Source organism: Micromys minutus (assembly GCF_963924665.1).
Source record: "Micromys minutus genome assembly, chromosome: 25".
In the NCBI taxonomy this organism is placed as follows: Eukaryota; Metazoa; Chordata; class Mammalia; order Rodentia; family Muridae; genus Micromys; species Micromys minutus.
The window spans coordinates 17,053,196-17,071,278 of NC_137960.1; the positions used below are offsets into that span (position 1 = coordinate 17,053,196).

An 18,083-nucleotide genomic window follows, 5' to 3' on the forward strand; every position below is an offset into this window, starting at 1 on the left:
GCCTCTGCACTTGGGTCTTTACGGTGAAGCTTCCGAGCTACACAAAGTCCTTGAAACAAAACAGTCCACACCCTGGCTCCAGGCTGTGGACCGTAGCAAGTTCTCGGAACTGGGCTCTGAGCTCCCACCAAAGAGCCAGAGGTCAGGAGCCACCAAACAGGCTGGGCGCAGTCAGCAAGCCGAGCCAGGGAGGAGGAGAGAGCAGTCTTCCCTGCCAGTCTGGCAGCTCTAAGTGCTCCGAGCTCAGAGCCCATCCCACACACCCGTGCTAGTCACTGCTGTGTGTTTACATGAGTAATGGAGCTGCCGGGGGAGGGGACCTGTGAGCAGCGCTGAGCCTTCTCGCTGCTAGGAAGCTGATATCCACACCAAGACCAGACTTCCAGGGATGAGGCTGGGGAACAGTCCCCTGCCGGAGCTTTCCTGAGCACAGGCGTCAATCGGGCAGATGTTTGGCGACTGGAATGGGTAATGTCTGTTTTCTCTTCGCTTGAATTTGCTTTTGACTTTGCGTTAGGGGGAAAAAAAAACAGGCAGATTTTTCTGGGATGGAATTGAAAACCAGTGTGTTTTGAGATGAGAACGGTTGGGAAGGGAAGCCTGAGCCTCCCGAAACGGCCTCAGAGCCCACCCTCCTCCCCACTTTGACTTGGAAAGAAAGTGTTGCCTTAGCTGAGTTTCACTGACAGTAAAGCTCCTAACCGCGACAGAAAAACAAAGTAGTAGGAAGTCCGTGTGGATGTAAATTGGGTCCAACATAAAATGTCCTAAGGCTAACCTTGTGTGTTCCGAGGTAAATAACAATTAAGAGGCTCCCTGCTGTTCAGACATGATTCCTTCCCCCCCCCCAACACCCCCGTAACTGTCCCTTAAAGTAATAAAAATACAGGTGCTTTGAGAGCTCAGGAGAGATTGGGGGCGGGGTGGGGGAAGAGGCGTTTGTCTGGAGTTGGTTAATGGCAGCTCAGTAAGTTGGTTGGTTTTAGATTTTTGAGACTTGCATGACCGATGCAGTTGAATGTGAAAGCTGGTGGGGGGGCAGTCAGGACACCCCATAAATAGCCCAAGATCAGCATCACCTGTGTCATTGGTAACTATGGCTTAAATAACACGCACACAGAGTAATCAGCCTCCACAGGGGTCAGGCTAACCTCGGTGTAAGCTTTGGAATTTATTTTAAATAACCTTTTAACTAATCTTCATGAAAAAATATATTGAGGCGGGAAAGAGAACACGCTGACTCAGTGTCTTGGCCAGATTTGCTGAGATTTGAGACAGACTGGCCATGGTATTGTTTGGGAAAAATTCGTGGAGTGGCAGCTAGTTACTGTGAGCCCTTCTCCTTAGCCCTTTCCTCGGTATGGAGGAATATTTGAGAAATTATTGCAGTCTCTAAACTCTTCAGAAGAGTGATGCTTTCGGATATTGCTTTACTATGATGACATCACAGGCTGGCAGGTTCTTTGGGTTTCCAAAACCAAGATACCAAACAAACAAGAGGAGTGATCTCCAAGTCTAACCAGGGGTACTTCGATTCTGACAGTGTGCTCTGTGGAGGTGGTGGGGTGGCTTCGTGAAGGGATGTGGTACAGGGGCGGGAGGGCAGGAGAGGGGCTGTATTTTTTTTTAATCATCCTCATCTTATTTATATTAATCAGACTGGGGAAAGTTGATACTTTATATTTGAGAGACAAATACAGAAAGTCTCGAATCTACCAAGATCCTTTCAGAGATAGAAGTATCCAATGGGAGCTGGTGGCCGACTTGTGTGTTTCAGATATCGGAGCAGAACCCTATAGTAAAGTTTCTGGGTCTCTTCCCGGAAGAAGTCTGACAATCATTCTCCATTTGTTTTCAGCGCCAAATCTTAAAGGCAGACCGCGCAAAAAGAAAACATGTCCCCAGAGAAGAGATTCCTTCAGTGCTTCAAAGGACCCCAACAATAACTGTGACGGTAAAGTTATCAGCAAGGTAAGGTGGGTCGTCCACCGGGTCTCCTCCTGATTGCTTGGTGCTTCTGTGGACTTCCCCTTTGACCTCTCCAATATCTGATGTCTCGGTGGCTATAGTCAGTTCAGAATCTGCCTTTGGCTTTTGTTGCTTCTGGACACTTCCCTAGTGGGCGGGGAGAATCTGGTAGAAGGCTGGCCTTTTGATTAGTCAACGGAAAGACTTCTCACCTCCCAGTTTGGCCTGCTCAGTAAAGGACATGATTAAGTGCGCACGTCACTCAGCCTGAGATCTTATACCCAATGACACAATGACATAGTTTACTCTGCTCACATCAAAAATAGACCAGCTGAACCATCCTCTGAGTGGACACATCTAAATATGCTTCAGAGATTTAACTGGGGATGAGATTAGAAGTGGTTCGAATTAATCTTTTTTGGTCATGGTTCTTTTTTTTTTCCCTCCCCAAAGTCACCTCTAATTCATGTTAAAGCAAATTGGAGATACTCGGGGAAAGAATCCACATGCAAATAAAGGCGTATGCATGTTTTTAAAGATGTCTCTGGATGCTAAAAGAGCGTGTTTACTTTAGAGGCTCATTGGCCCCTTTTGAATGAGCGTTCTTTGGAATCTTCGCCGTGTGCCTGAAGTATTTAGTAAAGTGTCACCTCATATTTTTGGACTTGTCTTTTTGACTTCTGTAAGCCTGGGTCACAGTTCCACATTCTGGCTCTTGGATGTTGGTGTTTGGCGTTTGTTTCTAGGCCAAAGACAGTTCTAATCCATCTAGATCTGAAATAAAGATCAGATTGGAAGTATTTATTGCCAGATCTAGGTGCTAGAGTTCTGAATGAGGGCATGTTGACCGTTGATGGAGATTCTGACATAAAGAACGACTTGAATGTATGTGGCCAGCCTGCTCTTGCTTGTACTGGGTCCTCTCTCCCCTTCCCAGTGTGTTGAAGTGAACCATGGATTTCTACATTCCGTAAATCTTATCTTCAAGCATGACTCTTAACCACAAAGCTCTGAAGGCTCCTTTTGTTAGGAATTTGTCATGCTCTCAAGATTTCAAAGGGTTTTTGTTGTTGTTGCTCTGTTTTCTTTTTTAATTTTAAAGCCAATCTACAGAAGTGTGTGTGTGTGTGTGTGTGTGTTTTTTTTTCTGTTTGCCTGCTAAATGCAAGCCTAGCATTCTCTGATATTGTTTATCCTCTGTTCATGTAACTATGTGCAAGTAACTCACATGGGTACCATGAAGGGCATTTTCTCGTGGGATGAGCAACTTAGCCCTGGACCCACTCACTACCCAGGGTTTTGGTTTCTATGGCTTTGACTGAAAGCAGTAGGAGCTATGCTCCTCCTGAAGTGCATCCTGGGGGTCCTGCAAGATGGACTTAAGGTTTTACGATGGTGACATTCAACAGAGGATGCAGAGCCCGCGCTGTGTTTCTTCCATACTGTTTTAAATCTAAGCCCACCGGAATGAAGTACTGATCCTTGTTGTTTGGAATTACTACTCATATGTGGGAATTACAAAACTCATCCTGGGACTCAGAGACCGGAAGAAACCGACGGCTAATGAACGCATGGACCATGTTTGGTGTTCACTGACTTGCTCTTTTTATGAGGGATGACAGCCAAGCCTGGGTTCCCATCACCCTTCCTTTCACAAATGCTGCCACTGGAAATGGTCGCCATGGGACACAACATCTTTCCAGCAGTGGTCTCACGTTGTGGTCAGCTCCTGGGAACTGGCCGGACGTCTTAGCTTTTGGAGCCTTGGATTACAGTGTTGCCTGGAATATTTCTAATGGGTCTGGAGAAATCCTCTAACTGAGGAAGATTAATTTTAAAATGTGGTGAGTGTATCTGTTTGGCACCTGTCTGGAAAATCCTGCCGGAGGAACAAACCATTCTTGTTACCGGGAGAGCCATTTTAAAAGACATTTTGATCTTAAAGTGGTCTTTTTCCATGAACTGTTGCAGTAAGGATGTTAAATCTGTGACCATCTGCTTATTTCGGGAACTTGAACTCGTATTTTACACGACGGTGAGCCCGCTTGGCTCTCGGACCTACGTGTGTTTTCAGAGTGCCTCAGACAGACCACTTCTAACCGTGGACAAATGCCAGCCTCCTGCAGCTCCACAAAGCAAACCTTCCAGAAGAGATGCATGGGGTTTTCTGTGGTCATGACATCACCTTCAAAAGTCTACAGGCTCATGAGGAGGAAAAGTACTCACTCAACCCTAGGAAGGGATTGTGAGGATTAGTTCCAAACGGGATGGGGCCATTTACAGTAGTAGCAGGTCCATGACTGAGGCTTGGTCAACTATACTAAAGGGTTTTTTGTGGCTTAGATCTTCAGTGATGAATTTTGTGATTGTGTGTGTGTGTGTGTGTGTGTGCGCACCCGCGCGTGCGCACCCGCGCTCATGCATGCATGTTAAGCCTTTTCTAAAGACTAGACCTATAACAGGTGGTTCCCATGTTGAAAGGAACATAGAAAGGGGACGTATGCTATGCCAGGTGTCCTCTTACATCACATCCTTGTTGTGTTGTGCGTCACAAGTGTGATGCTCGCATGAGTGTCAATACCATTCACTTCTTTCCGCCCTCCAAACTTTCCCCAAGAATTAGCACCCTTGTTCTACCAAGAAGCCAAGGGTCTCCTCTCAAGTTGTTGACCATGTCGGGACTAGAAGTCTGGCCTGTTTGTTGCTGGTTCAGCTCAGCTGGCTTGGCCCCGCTGATGGAAAGAGAGTGGTTATAACTCAGTTGTGTAGAAGAATGTGATTAGAACCAAATAGGCATGTAGCTTCAACGAGAACATTAAACGTCATTTCTCTAAGGAACATGCCGTCGGTCACTTGGAAGACCCCAGAGCTTTTAGTGAGTTCACAGGGTGTGTATCGCTCCAGTCAGGAAGCTGACTGCCACCTTTAAAAGGTCATGCTTTCTCAAGGTCAACATGAGCGCTAGATTCTATTTCCATTTTAATCCTTGAATTGCCGTAATTCAGTAGACTAGAATCCTGGGAATGTTTGAGTAAATGTGGGCAAACTGAGTAGACAATAACTTACTGGACTGGGAGCAGAAAGCTAGCTTGCACTGAGAAACACATCAAGCTAGTCTGAGACACAAGCCACCACTCACTTGTTACCCTCTTGCTGAGCTTCCTTTATCCTCTAAGAGGAAGCCCTGGGATGCAGGATGGAGCTCAGAGGGTGACCGCATGGTCGTGCTTGGTTATACACAGAGAGGGTGAGGTACTTCAGCCCTGGCTTCCACCCCGTGTGCTCTCCTTCCATTTCCAGTGTTTCTCTTCTCACACACTCAAGCAGAGGGTTACGCATCGATCTATCTGCAAACCTCAGAGTCCCCTCACCGAGTGATGCCTCTGTCCCAATAACAGCGACAGTCAGTCTGTTACCACCACAAACTTAGACCTCAGCCTGTTTCGTGCAGTTTTTAGCTCCACTTCCCTGCACACAGTTGAGGTTTGGGGGCAGGTAGACCAGAGGGTAGCATAGTGTAGATAAAGCAATACGGTTTCATGGTTCTTTGAAGGCACCCTGTGGATATAGGGTTCTTTCTCTTGATTGTCTGGGTGCCCAATGAAAGGAAAGAAGCCCTTATGATTTATAAACCACCTAGTTTTGCTGTTTATGTGACTTGATAAATCATAGTTCTCAGTAGAAGATGACGTCACACCTGGATTACATCTACATACGATAAATGGTATTTCTCAGCAGTAGATGCTGTCACACCTGGGATTGTGACGTGCCTTTTCCTTGACTGCCGACTTTAACATTTAAGTCCATCTGATGCACTTAACCATGTTCTCCCGCCTGTGCCTCAGTTTCTACCTTCTTGTGACAATGATAACCTGCTTCATGAGAGGCGTGCGTGTAAAGGTTAGGGAGATAGCTCAGGTGTTTAGAATGCTTGTCCTGAAAGCGTGAACACCTCAGTTCAGTCTAGGGAATGCATGTTAAAAAAGAAAACAAAAAGAAAAAAGCTGGTGTGCTTACATGTGCTTATAACCCCAGTGCTGGGGAGGTGGAGAGAGACAGGCAGTTCCTTGGAGTTTGCTGGCAAGCCTGCTGATGCAACCTAATCTGAAGTGAGCTCTACAACAGCACTTGGGTACCACTGTAAGCACATAAGGCAGGAAAGATGGAATCTAGGATGCTCTCACAGTTTCAGAAGCCAGGAAAAAAAAAAAAAAAGATGACGTGCCTAAGTTTAGGCACCTCAACCTGAAGCAGTGAAAATTGTCGCTGTTGTAAAGAGCCGCAGGATGTCTGTCTTCCGATGACGTCACAGAGCACAAAAGTCAGGGCATTGTCAGTAAAAAAAAATCCCATGTGGAAAAACTCTCTTCATCCCATTTCCACAGCCCCTTAAAAGAATTAGAATCATCTCTGGTGGCCCCACTGAGTTGCCCAGAAAGTTCTATTTTTGTGAGGCCAGTCTGAAGAAATTAAAGCAGTGTGCTCTCTTGAGAGAATGAATGGTAACGGAGCCCTCTTAGAGAGGATGTGCTCCCCTTCAACAAATAAACAGAAGCCTTTTCATGTGCTCAGAACTCAGGAGGATCTGCAGCGGCTGAAAAAATCTGAAAGGGAGAACAGCGTAGAATCTGCGGGACATTTTTATTCACGACGTTCCCTGGCCCTTGCCCTCTTCCTGCCTAATGTCAGCCAGGAGATGTAAAGAATATTAGAATGTACACTTTCCCCATGGGTGCATTTGAACTCCAAGTCTGACCCTTTGTACTTCTCCCTTTTACAATTAAAATAACTCAGCAACTTAGCGTTATATTTAACAACCATCAAAGGCCGCTGTATAACGTGGCCGAGAGCAGGGAACATTAGGTTAGCCAAGCTCCAAAGCCCGCCCGTGGTGAAGAAGGAAAAACCATAGAGTATCTCCCTCCATTTATGTCTTAGTTTAGGGGGCTCCATTTGTTCTACTTGGGGTTTTAGCTGCTCTCAACTTTTTCTTTTCTGGCAAGGAATCATTTCCTATCCATTTCTAAGCTGATGAAAAAGCTGTCAATGTCTTCATTAAGGAGTATGGTTTGTTTTTTTTTTTTTTTTTTTTTTTTTTTTTTTTTGGTATACTGCTCATGGTTATGTGTGGCCATCTACCTGAGGTGACACATGACAATGACCTTACTGCTATATTCCAGCATGGAGAGCTCTCCCAGGTGTCTAGAAAGAAGAAAAAGATAAATTTACACAAAGAAAGAAATCTCTCTCATATAATATACACAGGATCGTTATTGTCATGAAGACAAGGTTTCATCAACATGAATGATGGTGCCCCTTGGGAAGATAAAATGCACCAAGAGGCAAAGCAGCCTTCTTACCAAACATCAACACTGTGTTTTTCTGGTTTGACATATATGTACTTTGAAGGAGACAAAGGGCTCTGGCACAACCCGGCCAGCTGTGGCCCTCTGGACACCTGTTTGTCAATAAAGTTTTATTGACATTCGGATCACACCCTCGGTAGACCTGAGTACTTGTCATCAAATCCACGGGGCACAAGAACAAGAACCCATTGTGTGCTCCTTTATAGAGCGTTGCCCCCATTGTCCAGCACCATTCTTACTCAAGACTGGCTTCTGTGGAAATCGTCACTTAGGCCATGCCCTTGCAAGCCTCCTGAGGCTGGGCTTGATTTGTTATACTGTTATTATTGTTTTTCCAGGTGAAAGGAGAGGCCAGGTCGGCCTTGACCAAGCCGAAGAATAACCACAATAACTGTAAAAAAACCTCAAATGAAGAAAAGCCAAAGCTGTCCATTGGCGAAGAGTGCAGGGCAGATGAACAAGCCTTCTTAGTGGCACTGTATAAGTACATGAAAGAAAGAAAAACGCCCATCGAGCGAATTCCCTACTTGGGTTTCAAACAGAGTAAGTATTCTTGTTTTTGTTTCTGAAATATCAAAATTGCTCAGATTCTTTGAAATTGCAAGGCGTCAGGCGGGGGCGGGGGGGGGAAAGGAAAAAAAATGTGTGTGTGTGTGTGTGTTTTCTACTTTTCTACTAGTGATTATGTTGAAACCCTAATCTAGGCAGGGTGTTTTCTGTTTATAGTAGATCCACAAACTGTCCAAGCCAAGAATTTTCTCCCTGCCTCTTTCCGCTGCATTGTTACCTTCTGGGACAATTGCAGAGATATTTATAGGCAGGAGTCCGAGGACGCTGACTGGAAATAGACCGTGCTGAAAGCTTCTTGTTTTCTGTTTTGTCAATCTGGAGTGTCTGCAACTCCTTTCTTATGAGATAATGATGTCGCCTTATCAGGCACAGATGTTGCCTGTTCAGAGACAGCTCGTAAGAGGAAGATGTTTAACAGTGAACCAAACAGCCATAAAGAAGGGGGAAAGTCTCTTTAGTTTTGAACCTGTTGGCTTTTTTTTTTTTTTTTAAGTCTGAATTCACAGCAAATATGAAATAAAAGCCTGAAGGGGAATCTTAGTTTGGAGAAACTTTGAGCTGGCTGTGCGTCTAGGTGTCTTTATGCATAGACAAAGAAATCCCTAGCTTGAGCAGAATTCCATTGAAAATGGACAAAACAAACAACCACAACCACACAGATCTTGCCACCGAGTGTATATTTTGCTCTTGTCTGGATTTACTGGTGCACAGAGCCATGGACCCCTCCAGTGTGAAATAGCATTTTCTCCAAATGCTTCTTTCTAGATTAAAGGCATGTGTCATTCTGATGAAGGGAGTCAAACCTGGATGTTTTACATAACAGTTCGCATAGCTAATAGCAGCTAGCACTGATTACAAGAGCTCACAGCCATTATAAAACTTAAATAACGGCAGATGGTTACGACGTTTGTCTGAAAACCGGATGCTTGAACTAGCTAGAAGTAAAATCAATGTTCTGTGAAGAGCTCTGTCCCGTTATCAGCGTTTCAGAGAGAAGCCAAGGGATGGCTCTTCCAGCCTTGAAAACAGTACAGAGTTTACTATGGCTTCTCAAGCTTGTTGTGTCAAAGAGCCTTATGACAGTTTAATTCCCTATTCGGTTCATTTCCCTTACCAGGGAATTACTTGAAGTCCAATATTCTCACATTCCAAGGTATCTGATACAAAATGAACAGCCAAAAATATCTCAGTACTAGTTGAGCCAAGCTTGTTTGACAGCATAACTACATGCAAACCCTATACTCCGGATTTGGGGTTTTGTTTTGTTTTAAAGTTATAGGTTTTCCTAACATCACACAGCTATCTCGAGCACAGTCAGGGAGGGAGCTAAGTGGGCTTATGACTCCATTTCTCTGTGAATGACACCCTCCCCTTACTGCGCGACCCAGGCCTGGCATGTGACCTGCCTGTTTTCTATACTCATGTGCCAGCCACATGTTGGCAAAAATACAGCCCGATCTGTTAACAGGGCCTCGTTATCGAACAGTCTAAGAAGGTAACTGTATATTAAAGTGACTGTTTACTGATCACAGAGAAATTTTATCTGGGGGAGGCGTGGCCGACAAGGCCTTCTCTCCTTGAACTGAGCGAGAACCACACCCCTGTTCTGAATTCCCAAGCATTCCCCAAGGTCCTCCCAATGTCTTCCTTTGCAGATGAAAACACAAACAAGATGCAGCTATTTGTCCTTAAAGTCCAACCGTGTAGTGTTGCGACCACCTCTCAAGAAATACTTTTTAAGGGTTAAGTAGTAGACCCTATAATGTTGAACGCCCTTCGAGTGAATTGTCTCCTTAAGATTCAGCTCTCTGGAGTGCGGGCAATTTTAGGTTGTTGATGTTCTTGTTACTGTTGTTGATAGAGGTGATTGGGTTTTTGTTGTTGCTGTTGTTTCTTTCTCTTTCTCATTGAAAAAAAACAAAACAAAATGTTTGAATTGACATTTCTTGCAAGTGTGTTAATGCCATGCTTACCTAAATACTTATTGTCCCTCTAACAGTTAACCTTTGGACTATGTTTCAAGCTGCTCAAAAACTGGGAGGATATGAAACAGTAAGTGTTTAAGCAACTTAAATGAAATGATTTCACAATCTGCTTCCCTCCCCCACCCCCTCTGTCTCTGGCCAAAATGGAGGAAAACTGAAAAGCAAGCACTCCATCATTTGCTGCCTTTCCCAATGGCTTTTACACTTTGGGGGGTTTATTGGGCCAGTTTTGGAAATGGTCCCAATTAGTTCCAGGTTTGGCAAAACTGTAAACTTGTCGTAAAACACTACAAGTGGAAAACATATGTAACTCTCCCCTGTCAGGGAAATTAGTTGGGTCTGTAATTTTTTTCCCGTGTTGAGAAAGGTCTATGATTGTCTGACAAGCCAGGACTGCATAAAAGAAATCTCCCTTGGCAACCTACCTGACATCTGTTCATGTCTAATATGGGAAATGTATTAAAGGCTTTCAGAAGTCATCAGGATTGGCCATTAAGAAATAGAATAGAGCACAGCCTCCTCTCGTTCTAGGGCAAAGAAGCTTTATTAGACAAGGGTCACTGCTACATAAACAGGAAGTTATCAAATTTATTCAGAACAGCCTATGACATTCTTTATCAGCTAATTCTAACTGACAGGAGTGAGTTATTTTTAGCCCACGGGAAAATTTGATGGCCATGGATTTTTACAGCGTGTATTTCTGAGCCAATAAAATATCAGAGGGACAAACGGAGATTAAGATCTTGAAATGCGGAGGGGGGAAAAATCTGCATTAACATAGCACAGAGAAGACATCTGTAATAAAATTAATTGACATAGGAAGATGGCGTCACTGGGAATGTTTTTCTCTCCCACACGATAATCAGATTAAGTTGTATAGTTCTTCTGGCAATTGAGTGGGAAATTATTTCTTTTCTTCCTTTAAGAAGTAATCTGAGAGACCTCAGCACTGTAGTAAAATGAAAGCAACAGACACAAAGTCAAGAAATTTATATTTATTTTACCCCAACCCCTCCCCCAAACCAATGGTTCTTGCCATATAATGTATATTGTTCCAGAAACTAATAGAATGTTTTGATGTAGGAGTCTGGGCACAGGAAACCATAGAAAGTGCTATTTGAGTCAGATGATCTGATATTTACCATCGAGATATCTGCTAGGAATTCTGACTGAAAAAGTGTTTGACATGCATATGTGAACTTATAAACTGCTTAATATATTGGAGCATATGTGTTTATAAAGAAACCTAGCACGTGAACACGTGTAAAATATTCATTTCATAGATGCAAGTTTATTTGAGAGATTTGTTTTATAAAAGTACCCTGTGCGAAAATAAGTAATTTTTTTTTAACTTGGCTAAATCTGTTGATGGATTAGGATATGGACTCCCTGCCACAGTTAAAGCTCATGATTCTGCAAAGTCTTGAGCTAATTATAGGTCTTCTCTGTGTGAAAAGATGGAAACTTAGTCTCCTGAGCTAAACAGTCAGCCTCTCAGCCTTGACTTGTAAGCTAATCTTACAACGTGAAGAATATGAGGCTGCACTTTGGTGAACTGTGGCCATGGTTGGTTACCTGATATTTGCAGAGTGTTATGAGATGTCGTTTTCAAACTCTGGATCTTCATGCCATGAACGGATAGGAAGAATCCAACAGATTTTACAGAACCAGTGTTTCCTGCTTTCATATCTGTGTCTGTACAAGACACCAAGTGGGTATAGAACAAATAGAAGAAACTGCTGATAAAATTGGGAGCCCATTTGCAGTACTTTTGGACCAATAGAATTGATTCTCTTGTGGAATGAATAAATGACCATAAGTCAGCAGATTACGTGACCATATATTTACAGGCCATCGTATGCATATGAGACATATGTTAGACATCATGAGAGAAAGGAAAGATCTAGGTCAGCCTAAGGGACTTACTTTAAAGAGAATCAGTCATTAAATTATGGGTGAAATTTTTTAAAAGACCATTCATTGCCCTGTAAAAACAAAGCATTTCTCCCTGTAGTAATGAGGGGGAAATCTTTCAAGGCTCAAATGTGCTGATGTGACCCACAGGATAAGTGTTTTGAATTAAAGATGCTCTGGGATGACCTTCAGATGCAGGAGAGGGGTTGGATCCAAATACAAATTCTCTTGGCTTTCTTAGGGAGAACATCCCAATGTGGAGGTAGAATAACCTTGAGTACAGCGAGGTCAGGCAACGTAGAATGATCAGTGCCTAGGACAAGAGGCTGAGTAGAGAATTCTTGATAGGTAAAGGCAAGAAAATGAGCCAGGAGAGAATGGATGTTGGATGCAGAGCTCGGGGACTGTTTAGTGGACTGAGGAAAAGGGTGAATGAGAAGGAAGTCACCCCATTTAAGAATGAGTTTCTTCTTCCTCTTCTTCTTCTTCTTCTTCTTCTTCTTCTTCTTCTTCCTCTTCCTCTTCCTCTTCCTCTTCTTCCTCCTCCTCCTCCCCTTCTTCCTCCTCCTCTTCTTTTTCTTCTTCTTTTCTCTTTCCATGGGCATTCTATACCAATGACAGGTGGATAAGGAAGAGGGGGGACTCTGTGTTCTCAACTGCCTTTAGCTCAGATCCTTATGCTGAAGTAGCATGAGTGTGAGAGGCATATTCTGGGGATACATGAAGGACCCAATGAGTGTCCTCTCTCTGTCTATTTATGAACAAAATTTTTAAAGAAATCGCCCCCTGCCCCACCTTCCTAGCTTTCTGCTTCCTGTGGCCCTGTTGGCACCTAACTATGTTTTTACTATCTACATCTAAGCTTTGGCCCTGCTTTTTTTTTTTTTTTTTTTTTTTTTTTTCTTGGAGTATTTTGACTGGTGAATCTTAGATTTTTTTTTTTTTTTCAGTGAGGATTTACTCTTGCAGCCTAAAACATCCTAGAATATCAGTCTTCTCTTGGCCCAAGAACTGCACAGTGTTTCTGGTATTTTCTTTTCATGCTGTGAAAAGTTCCTGTAAATCTGGATGTGGCTTAGAGCTAATTCCATTCTGGGTAAAGGGAATTGTAGCACCTTGACAGATGAATTTTTTTTTTCATGACTTGACCTGTGCATGGAAAAGAATCCTTTTTCGGTTAGTTTATGTCCTTTGTCATACAAACAAAGAAACTAAAGCATAGTTTCTAAGACCATCATGGCTGTCCTCTGGTTCTAGCTTGCTGGTAATCCCCATTGTATTTTTTAGATTTTAGCTCTGTGGTATTCCCCACTGTGGTATTCTTTGTATTTTTGCTTGCTGGAAATCCCCAGAACACTATCTGTGCCTCTGTCATAGCACAGGTGATGGGGACACTCATAAATTACTGTCTCTTGTGCCTTCCATTCCTGGCAGTTTCTCATATATCTAGAATATTTTCTTCATATTAGGAGTGATGTCGGAAGGAAAGAATCTAATCAACTTGCTTTTACTGACATCATCCTTTTAGCCCATGCATGCCAGGTGTAATATTGTCCCAAATGAAACTTCTCCTCGATTATGTCCAATCTCAAAAATCACATATCAAAGGCTGGAAATTTGTCCCTAAGCTAGCTTTTTTGTTGTTTGCTTGCTTGCTTGTTTCTGTTTGCATCATGGCTTATGAAATCAGGCAAGTACTATAGTACTGAGATACATCCCCAGCCCACTCAAGTTAGTACCCCATATACCTGTCAGAGTGCTAATGTTTCCTAGTTACAAACTGAGATAATGTCTCATTCTTGAGAGAAAAAAACGTGTAAGAATTTAGGAGAATGCTTTAAATAAAGATAATGTAAATACTAGATATGGAAATATTAGATAATATGAATATACTCAGGACCAGTCCAAAACTCAAGCATCAAGTTTGCAGACATGTTATAGTGTGTCTGTCTAAAGCCAGCTCTCTGGAGTTCCCTCTGCTTATGAACAAGAACATCTTAATTGGCTTGTTTTTGTTTGTGGTTATAAACTATTCCAAACCTTCTGGTTTGAATTGTGGATTATGGATTGCTTCATTTTGGTTCTTCACAATCCTCCAATTTAAATTTAAAAGACAGACAGAGAGAGAGAGAGAGAGAGAGAGAGAGAAAGAGAGACAGACATAGAGACACACACAGACAGAGACAGATGGAGAGAGAAACAAAAGTTTCGTTTTAAGTCTGTAAAGTTGACAGACAGCTGCGCAGCGCTCTCAGCCTCTTCTACCTTTACTGGAAATACAGTATCTCTCCTCTTTGAGGTTTAGATATCATAAATGTATCTAACAAATTTGAGTCCCTAAAATACTGCATCTTGAGTGTTTCTGACTGGCTGCTAGTATTGGCTCGCACTTAGCAGACTTTCAGCTAGACATTCCTCTACCCAGTCTTCTAATCCAGCAAAGGGTAATGCTTTGCCCGGGAGCTAGGGTCTTTTCCTGTGCAGCTAGGGAAGGAGTAACTGCCAGGGGAGTCTCTGAAGTGTGAGGGGGGCACCCCAGTTACAGTTTCATTAAGACAACTTCACCTCCCTGACCACCTGATAGAAAGCCCCGTGTAGTATTCTGGGAGAAAGTGGTATTGGAACAGTGGGTGCCTAGAGAAACTTCTCAAAGCACAGCACTCCCCAACCCCGTCTAGACCCATCAATGGGGCAGTGCCATGATGTGTTCGTCTGGGAGAGGTCACTTGGCTTCCTGCCGGATTATGCTCTGACGTCAGACTCTGGCTCTGACATCAATTTGGAAGCATCCTCCGACTCTATCCCTAGCATTCTGGAAAAACAAAGCGTTTGGCTCACTTCAGAATGGTCCAGGCCAAAGATGATGTCATATAGTTTTGAACTGCTTCAGTTCCTGGAGTACTACCAGGATTAAAAAAGTCATCTTTCATGAATCCATCCCGCCCTCAAGGTGTCCAGACGAAGCTCTGTTTCCCAGGCACCCTGAGCAATGCTAAGTGCACACACATGCATTCTCTGACTTTGTGTTGACGTCCCATTCTTAGGTCACTGAAAAACTCAAGTCCACAAAAGCCCCTAGTTCCATCTGCTTCACTAGACCCCCAGATACCAGCATGATTTCATCCTTATAACCTAAAAAGTAAATAAATTAAAGGCTCCAAGGGTTTAATGTGGCTGTCCTGAAATGGTGTGTGTGTGTGTGTGTGTGTGTGTGTGTGTATGTGTGCGTGCGTGTGTGCGTGCACACGTGTGTCCTCATATGCCCTACACCTTTTTTTTTCCAAAGAGAATATCATCTATTTGCTCTCTCGTAGATCCATACATGTAAACAATATGTCATGATGTAACCACCCCCCAACTCCAACTTCCACTTCCTGCAGGCACCCCCAATTCACGGCTCCCCACAGGTGTCCCCAGCCTGGGTCTCTCCCTGCCTCATGTCTTCTGCTTTGTGTTTTATTTTGGTTTTGCTTGCTTTGTTTTGCTGGCGGTGGGTTCTGTCCTGTAACTCGCTGAGTGCGGTGAGCTGTCTGCGGGAACGCTGGCCAATCTTGCCGGCTTGGCTTCATCCCAGACTGGTCTTGTGCAGGAGCCAGAGCTGCTATGAGCTCCTGGGTGAGTGCAGCGGCCACATTCATGACCAGATGACTGGCTGTGTGTTCTAAGGGATCTCATCGTTGTTTTGGAGATATTGGCCTCTCTAAGTTTCCAAGCATCAATCACCACCTGTGGCCTTTTCCATGAAAGTTCTGGAGATGGAACTTGGGTGCTCCTGTATATAAGCAAGTGTCCTCGTAACTGAGCTGTATCTCTGTAAACTCGTGAAGCATCTGGGTGGTTTCATCAGAGGGAATGGGTTTCTTTCTGCACCTTAGTCTGGCGGTGTAGATGACTCATTTGGGTGCACCTCTAAAATGCCACCTGGATTCTAAAGATCACTTGGAAAACACCCTGTCCTTGAAAACCAAGAACACACATGTGCTGGGCCTCATGGGTGTGCTGTGATTTTTTTTTTTTTTAGAGACCCTTAAATTTCACCTTTGTTAGAAAAGAAAAGTGATTCTCAGTGGTCGTCAGAGTGAGCTTGTCACAGGCCTCCAGATTGGATCTTGTACCTGAGCGTAGTCTGCTCAGTCTTTGTGGCTGTCTGGAGCCTGAATGTCCATTAAGCTAGGAACTTTGAAAGCCTTATCTGTCCCAATCTCCTCTGACCTCTGACCTCCTTCCCACCTCCATCACTCTCTCTACCCAACTCTGTCCTAAAATGAGATGAAGTGTAGGTAGATGGTCATGTCCCGAATCTCCAGCATCCTACCCTATTTCCTAGAAGTAGTGACAGGGAAATACAACCCAAGAAAAAGGACTCTGTAGTGAATAGCGTAGCAGAGCTCCTCTGTTCTACCCAGAGACAAAGAGCCCTTTAGCTTCAGAATGTGAGAGACTGACATGTCAGAGTCCACTTTACTCTCAGAGTCTTGCTGACCCAAAGAAATCCCAAGGCTGAGAACTCGAGGGGGGGGCTGGGGGGGTGGGAGGGGGAAGGGGGAGCCTGCATGCCCGGCATGGCCTGTATTTTCAGGTCAATCTGAAAACACAGGTATCTTTGATAACAGCACAGAGACCTCAGTTTTGGGTACCGGAAGGCAACTGGATGGATGTGGGTTTACTTAGCTGTTTCTGTAGTCCTACTGTGTACTTGTACCCTCTCCTTATCTAAATGAAGACCTTGCTGGGAGATGTCTAAAGAGGCCTTGGTATCAGGAGGCATCAGGTGTTTGTGAGGAACGAAATGTACCTTTTTGTTGTTGTTGTTGTTGTTGACAGCCTGATAATAGGTCAATCCAAGTTTGTATCATTTGCAAACTGGATGAAGATTACAATTACACAGGTGACAATCACTGTGACTGTAGGGTCATGAGAGGAGTTTGATCAAGCTGTGCCCATAAGGACTGCATGTCACTGTCTTGGCTTGTATGTGCAGCAGGCGGCCCTGTATAAGATGACTTCCGGGCAAACAGAACAGTGTGAGACTCCATATTGCATGGAGTCTTTCTTGGGTCTTCAGCGGGGTTTAAGGACAAAGAGCATTTCTTTTACTAAAACTGACAACCTTGATGTTTCGCCCCCATCTCTTCCTCCTTAGATCAGAATCGATAACACAGCCTGCAGTGTAGACTGAAGTTTTCCATTGCTTTCCTTTACATGTGAACTCTGTTGACAGTGAGCGCTGTGGCATTTTTAAAACCAAGCATCTACCCTGATTGTCTGAACACCTGGCAATTTGCTACCAACCCTGTCCTCTACTCATCCTGTTAACAGCATAGCATCCTCCCTAAACTGCTTAGAACTGTGTACACGAACGTCACAACTTGTCCTAGCCTCTGACATGTTCAGGTGTGGTAGGTGAACTATGTGATTTTCCACACCCCAAATAATAGCCGGATCTTAGCATCTGCCATTTTGCAAAATCCTAACCTATGCACAACAGGAAAACTTAGGAGCGAAAATAGAAAGAGACCACGTTGTACAGGTGTAGGACATTGTTTATTGTTTTGATATTACACATATTACAACCCTACTCAATAATGTACACAGAGAGCATTTCACCTCAGGAATATGTGTGTGTTTCCATGAGATTTGATTAATATCCCATTTCCCTGTTTTATTTGATAGACACACCTCCACCTCCAACTCAGGCTTTGTTTTAGAGACGATACAATGTCAGGATGGCTGTAAATTCTTCTACCATTATCACTTTCATTAATCTATGTGATCAGTTTATTAGTGCCTTGTTTTTTTTTTTGTTTTGTTTTGTTTTGTTTTTTTAAAGCAGGAAACACATTGTAGGGCTCAAAGTATCAGAAGATGCATAAATGCTTGAGGGGGGTGGGGAGGTAGTTTCTTTAAGTAGTGTGGCTGGCCACCCACCTCCTGCTTCAGGCAGCTGGTGTCGGCTGCGATCCATTTAAGTTGGAAAACTAGCATACAGTTCAATGGAAATGTGACTTTATTTTGTATTGTATCACTTAACATAGAAGGAGTGGGGTATGTTTGGGATCTTGGGGGCAAATAGCTATATGAATAGCCAGGGAGGTGGTGCGTTAGATGAAGTTAGCCAAGGGTGGCTCGCAGCATCAGAAGTGGGAAGCCATGTTTTGTTGTGAAGTGAGAGATCTTGTGTTAAAACCATGACCTGCCCCCTCAAACTCACTGGAGCCTGTGTTTCCGGGTGTCCAGAACAGTCAGTTCTCTTCTGGATGTTGTACATAAGAAATGACCC

General features: G+C 43.7%; 1 protein-coding gene across 1 annotated transcript in view; it reads left to right on the forward strand.

Annotated features, from left to right (window-relative positions):
- The first annotated feature begins 363 nt into the window (after positions 1-363).
- ARID5B (AT-rich interaction domain 5B) overlaps positions 364-18,083 on the forward strand; it is a 39,730-nt gene continuing 22,010 nt past the window's right edge. Inside the window, exons 1-4 of the mRNA XM_080937868.1 lie at positions 364-468; positions 1,859-1,971; positions 7,673-7,877; positions 9,904-9,956. Of these exons, the coding sequence (XP_080793994.1) occupies positions 465-468; positions 1,859-1,971; positions 7,673-7,877; positions 9,904-9,956 (375 nt within the window). The 5' untranslated portion in view covers positions 364-464. The remainder of the gene's footprint in view (positions 469-1,858; positions 1,972-7,672; positions 7,878-9,903; positions 9,957-18,083) is intronic.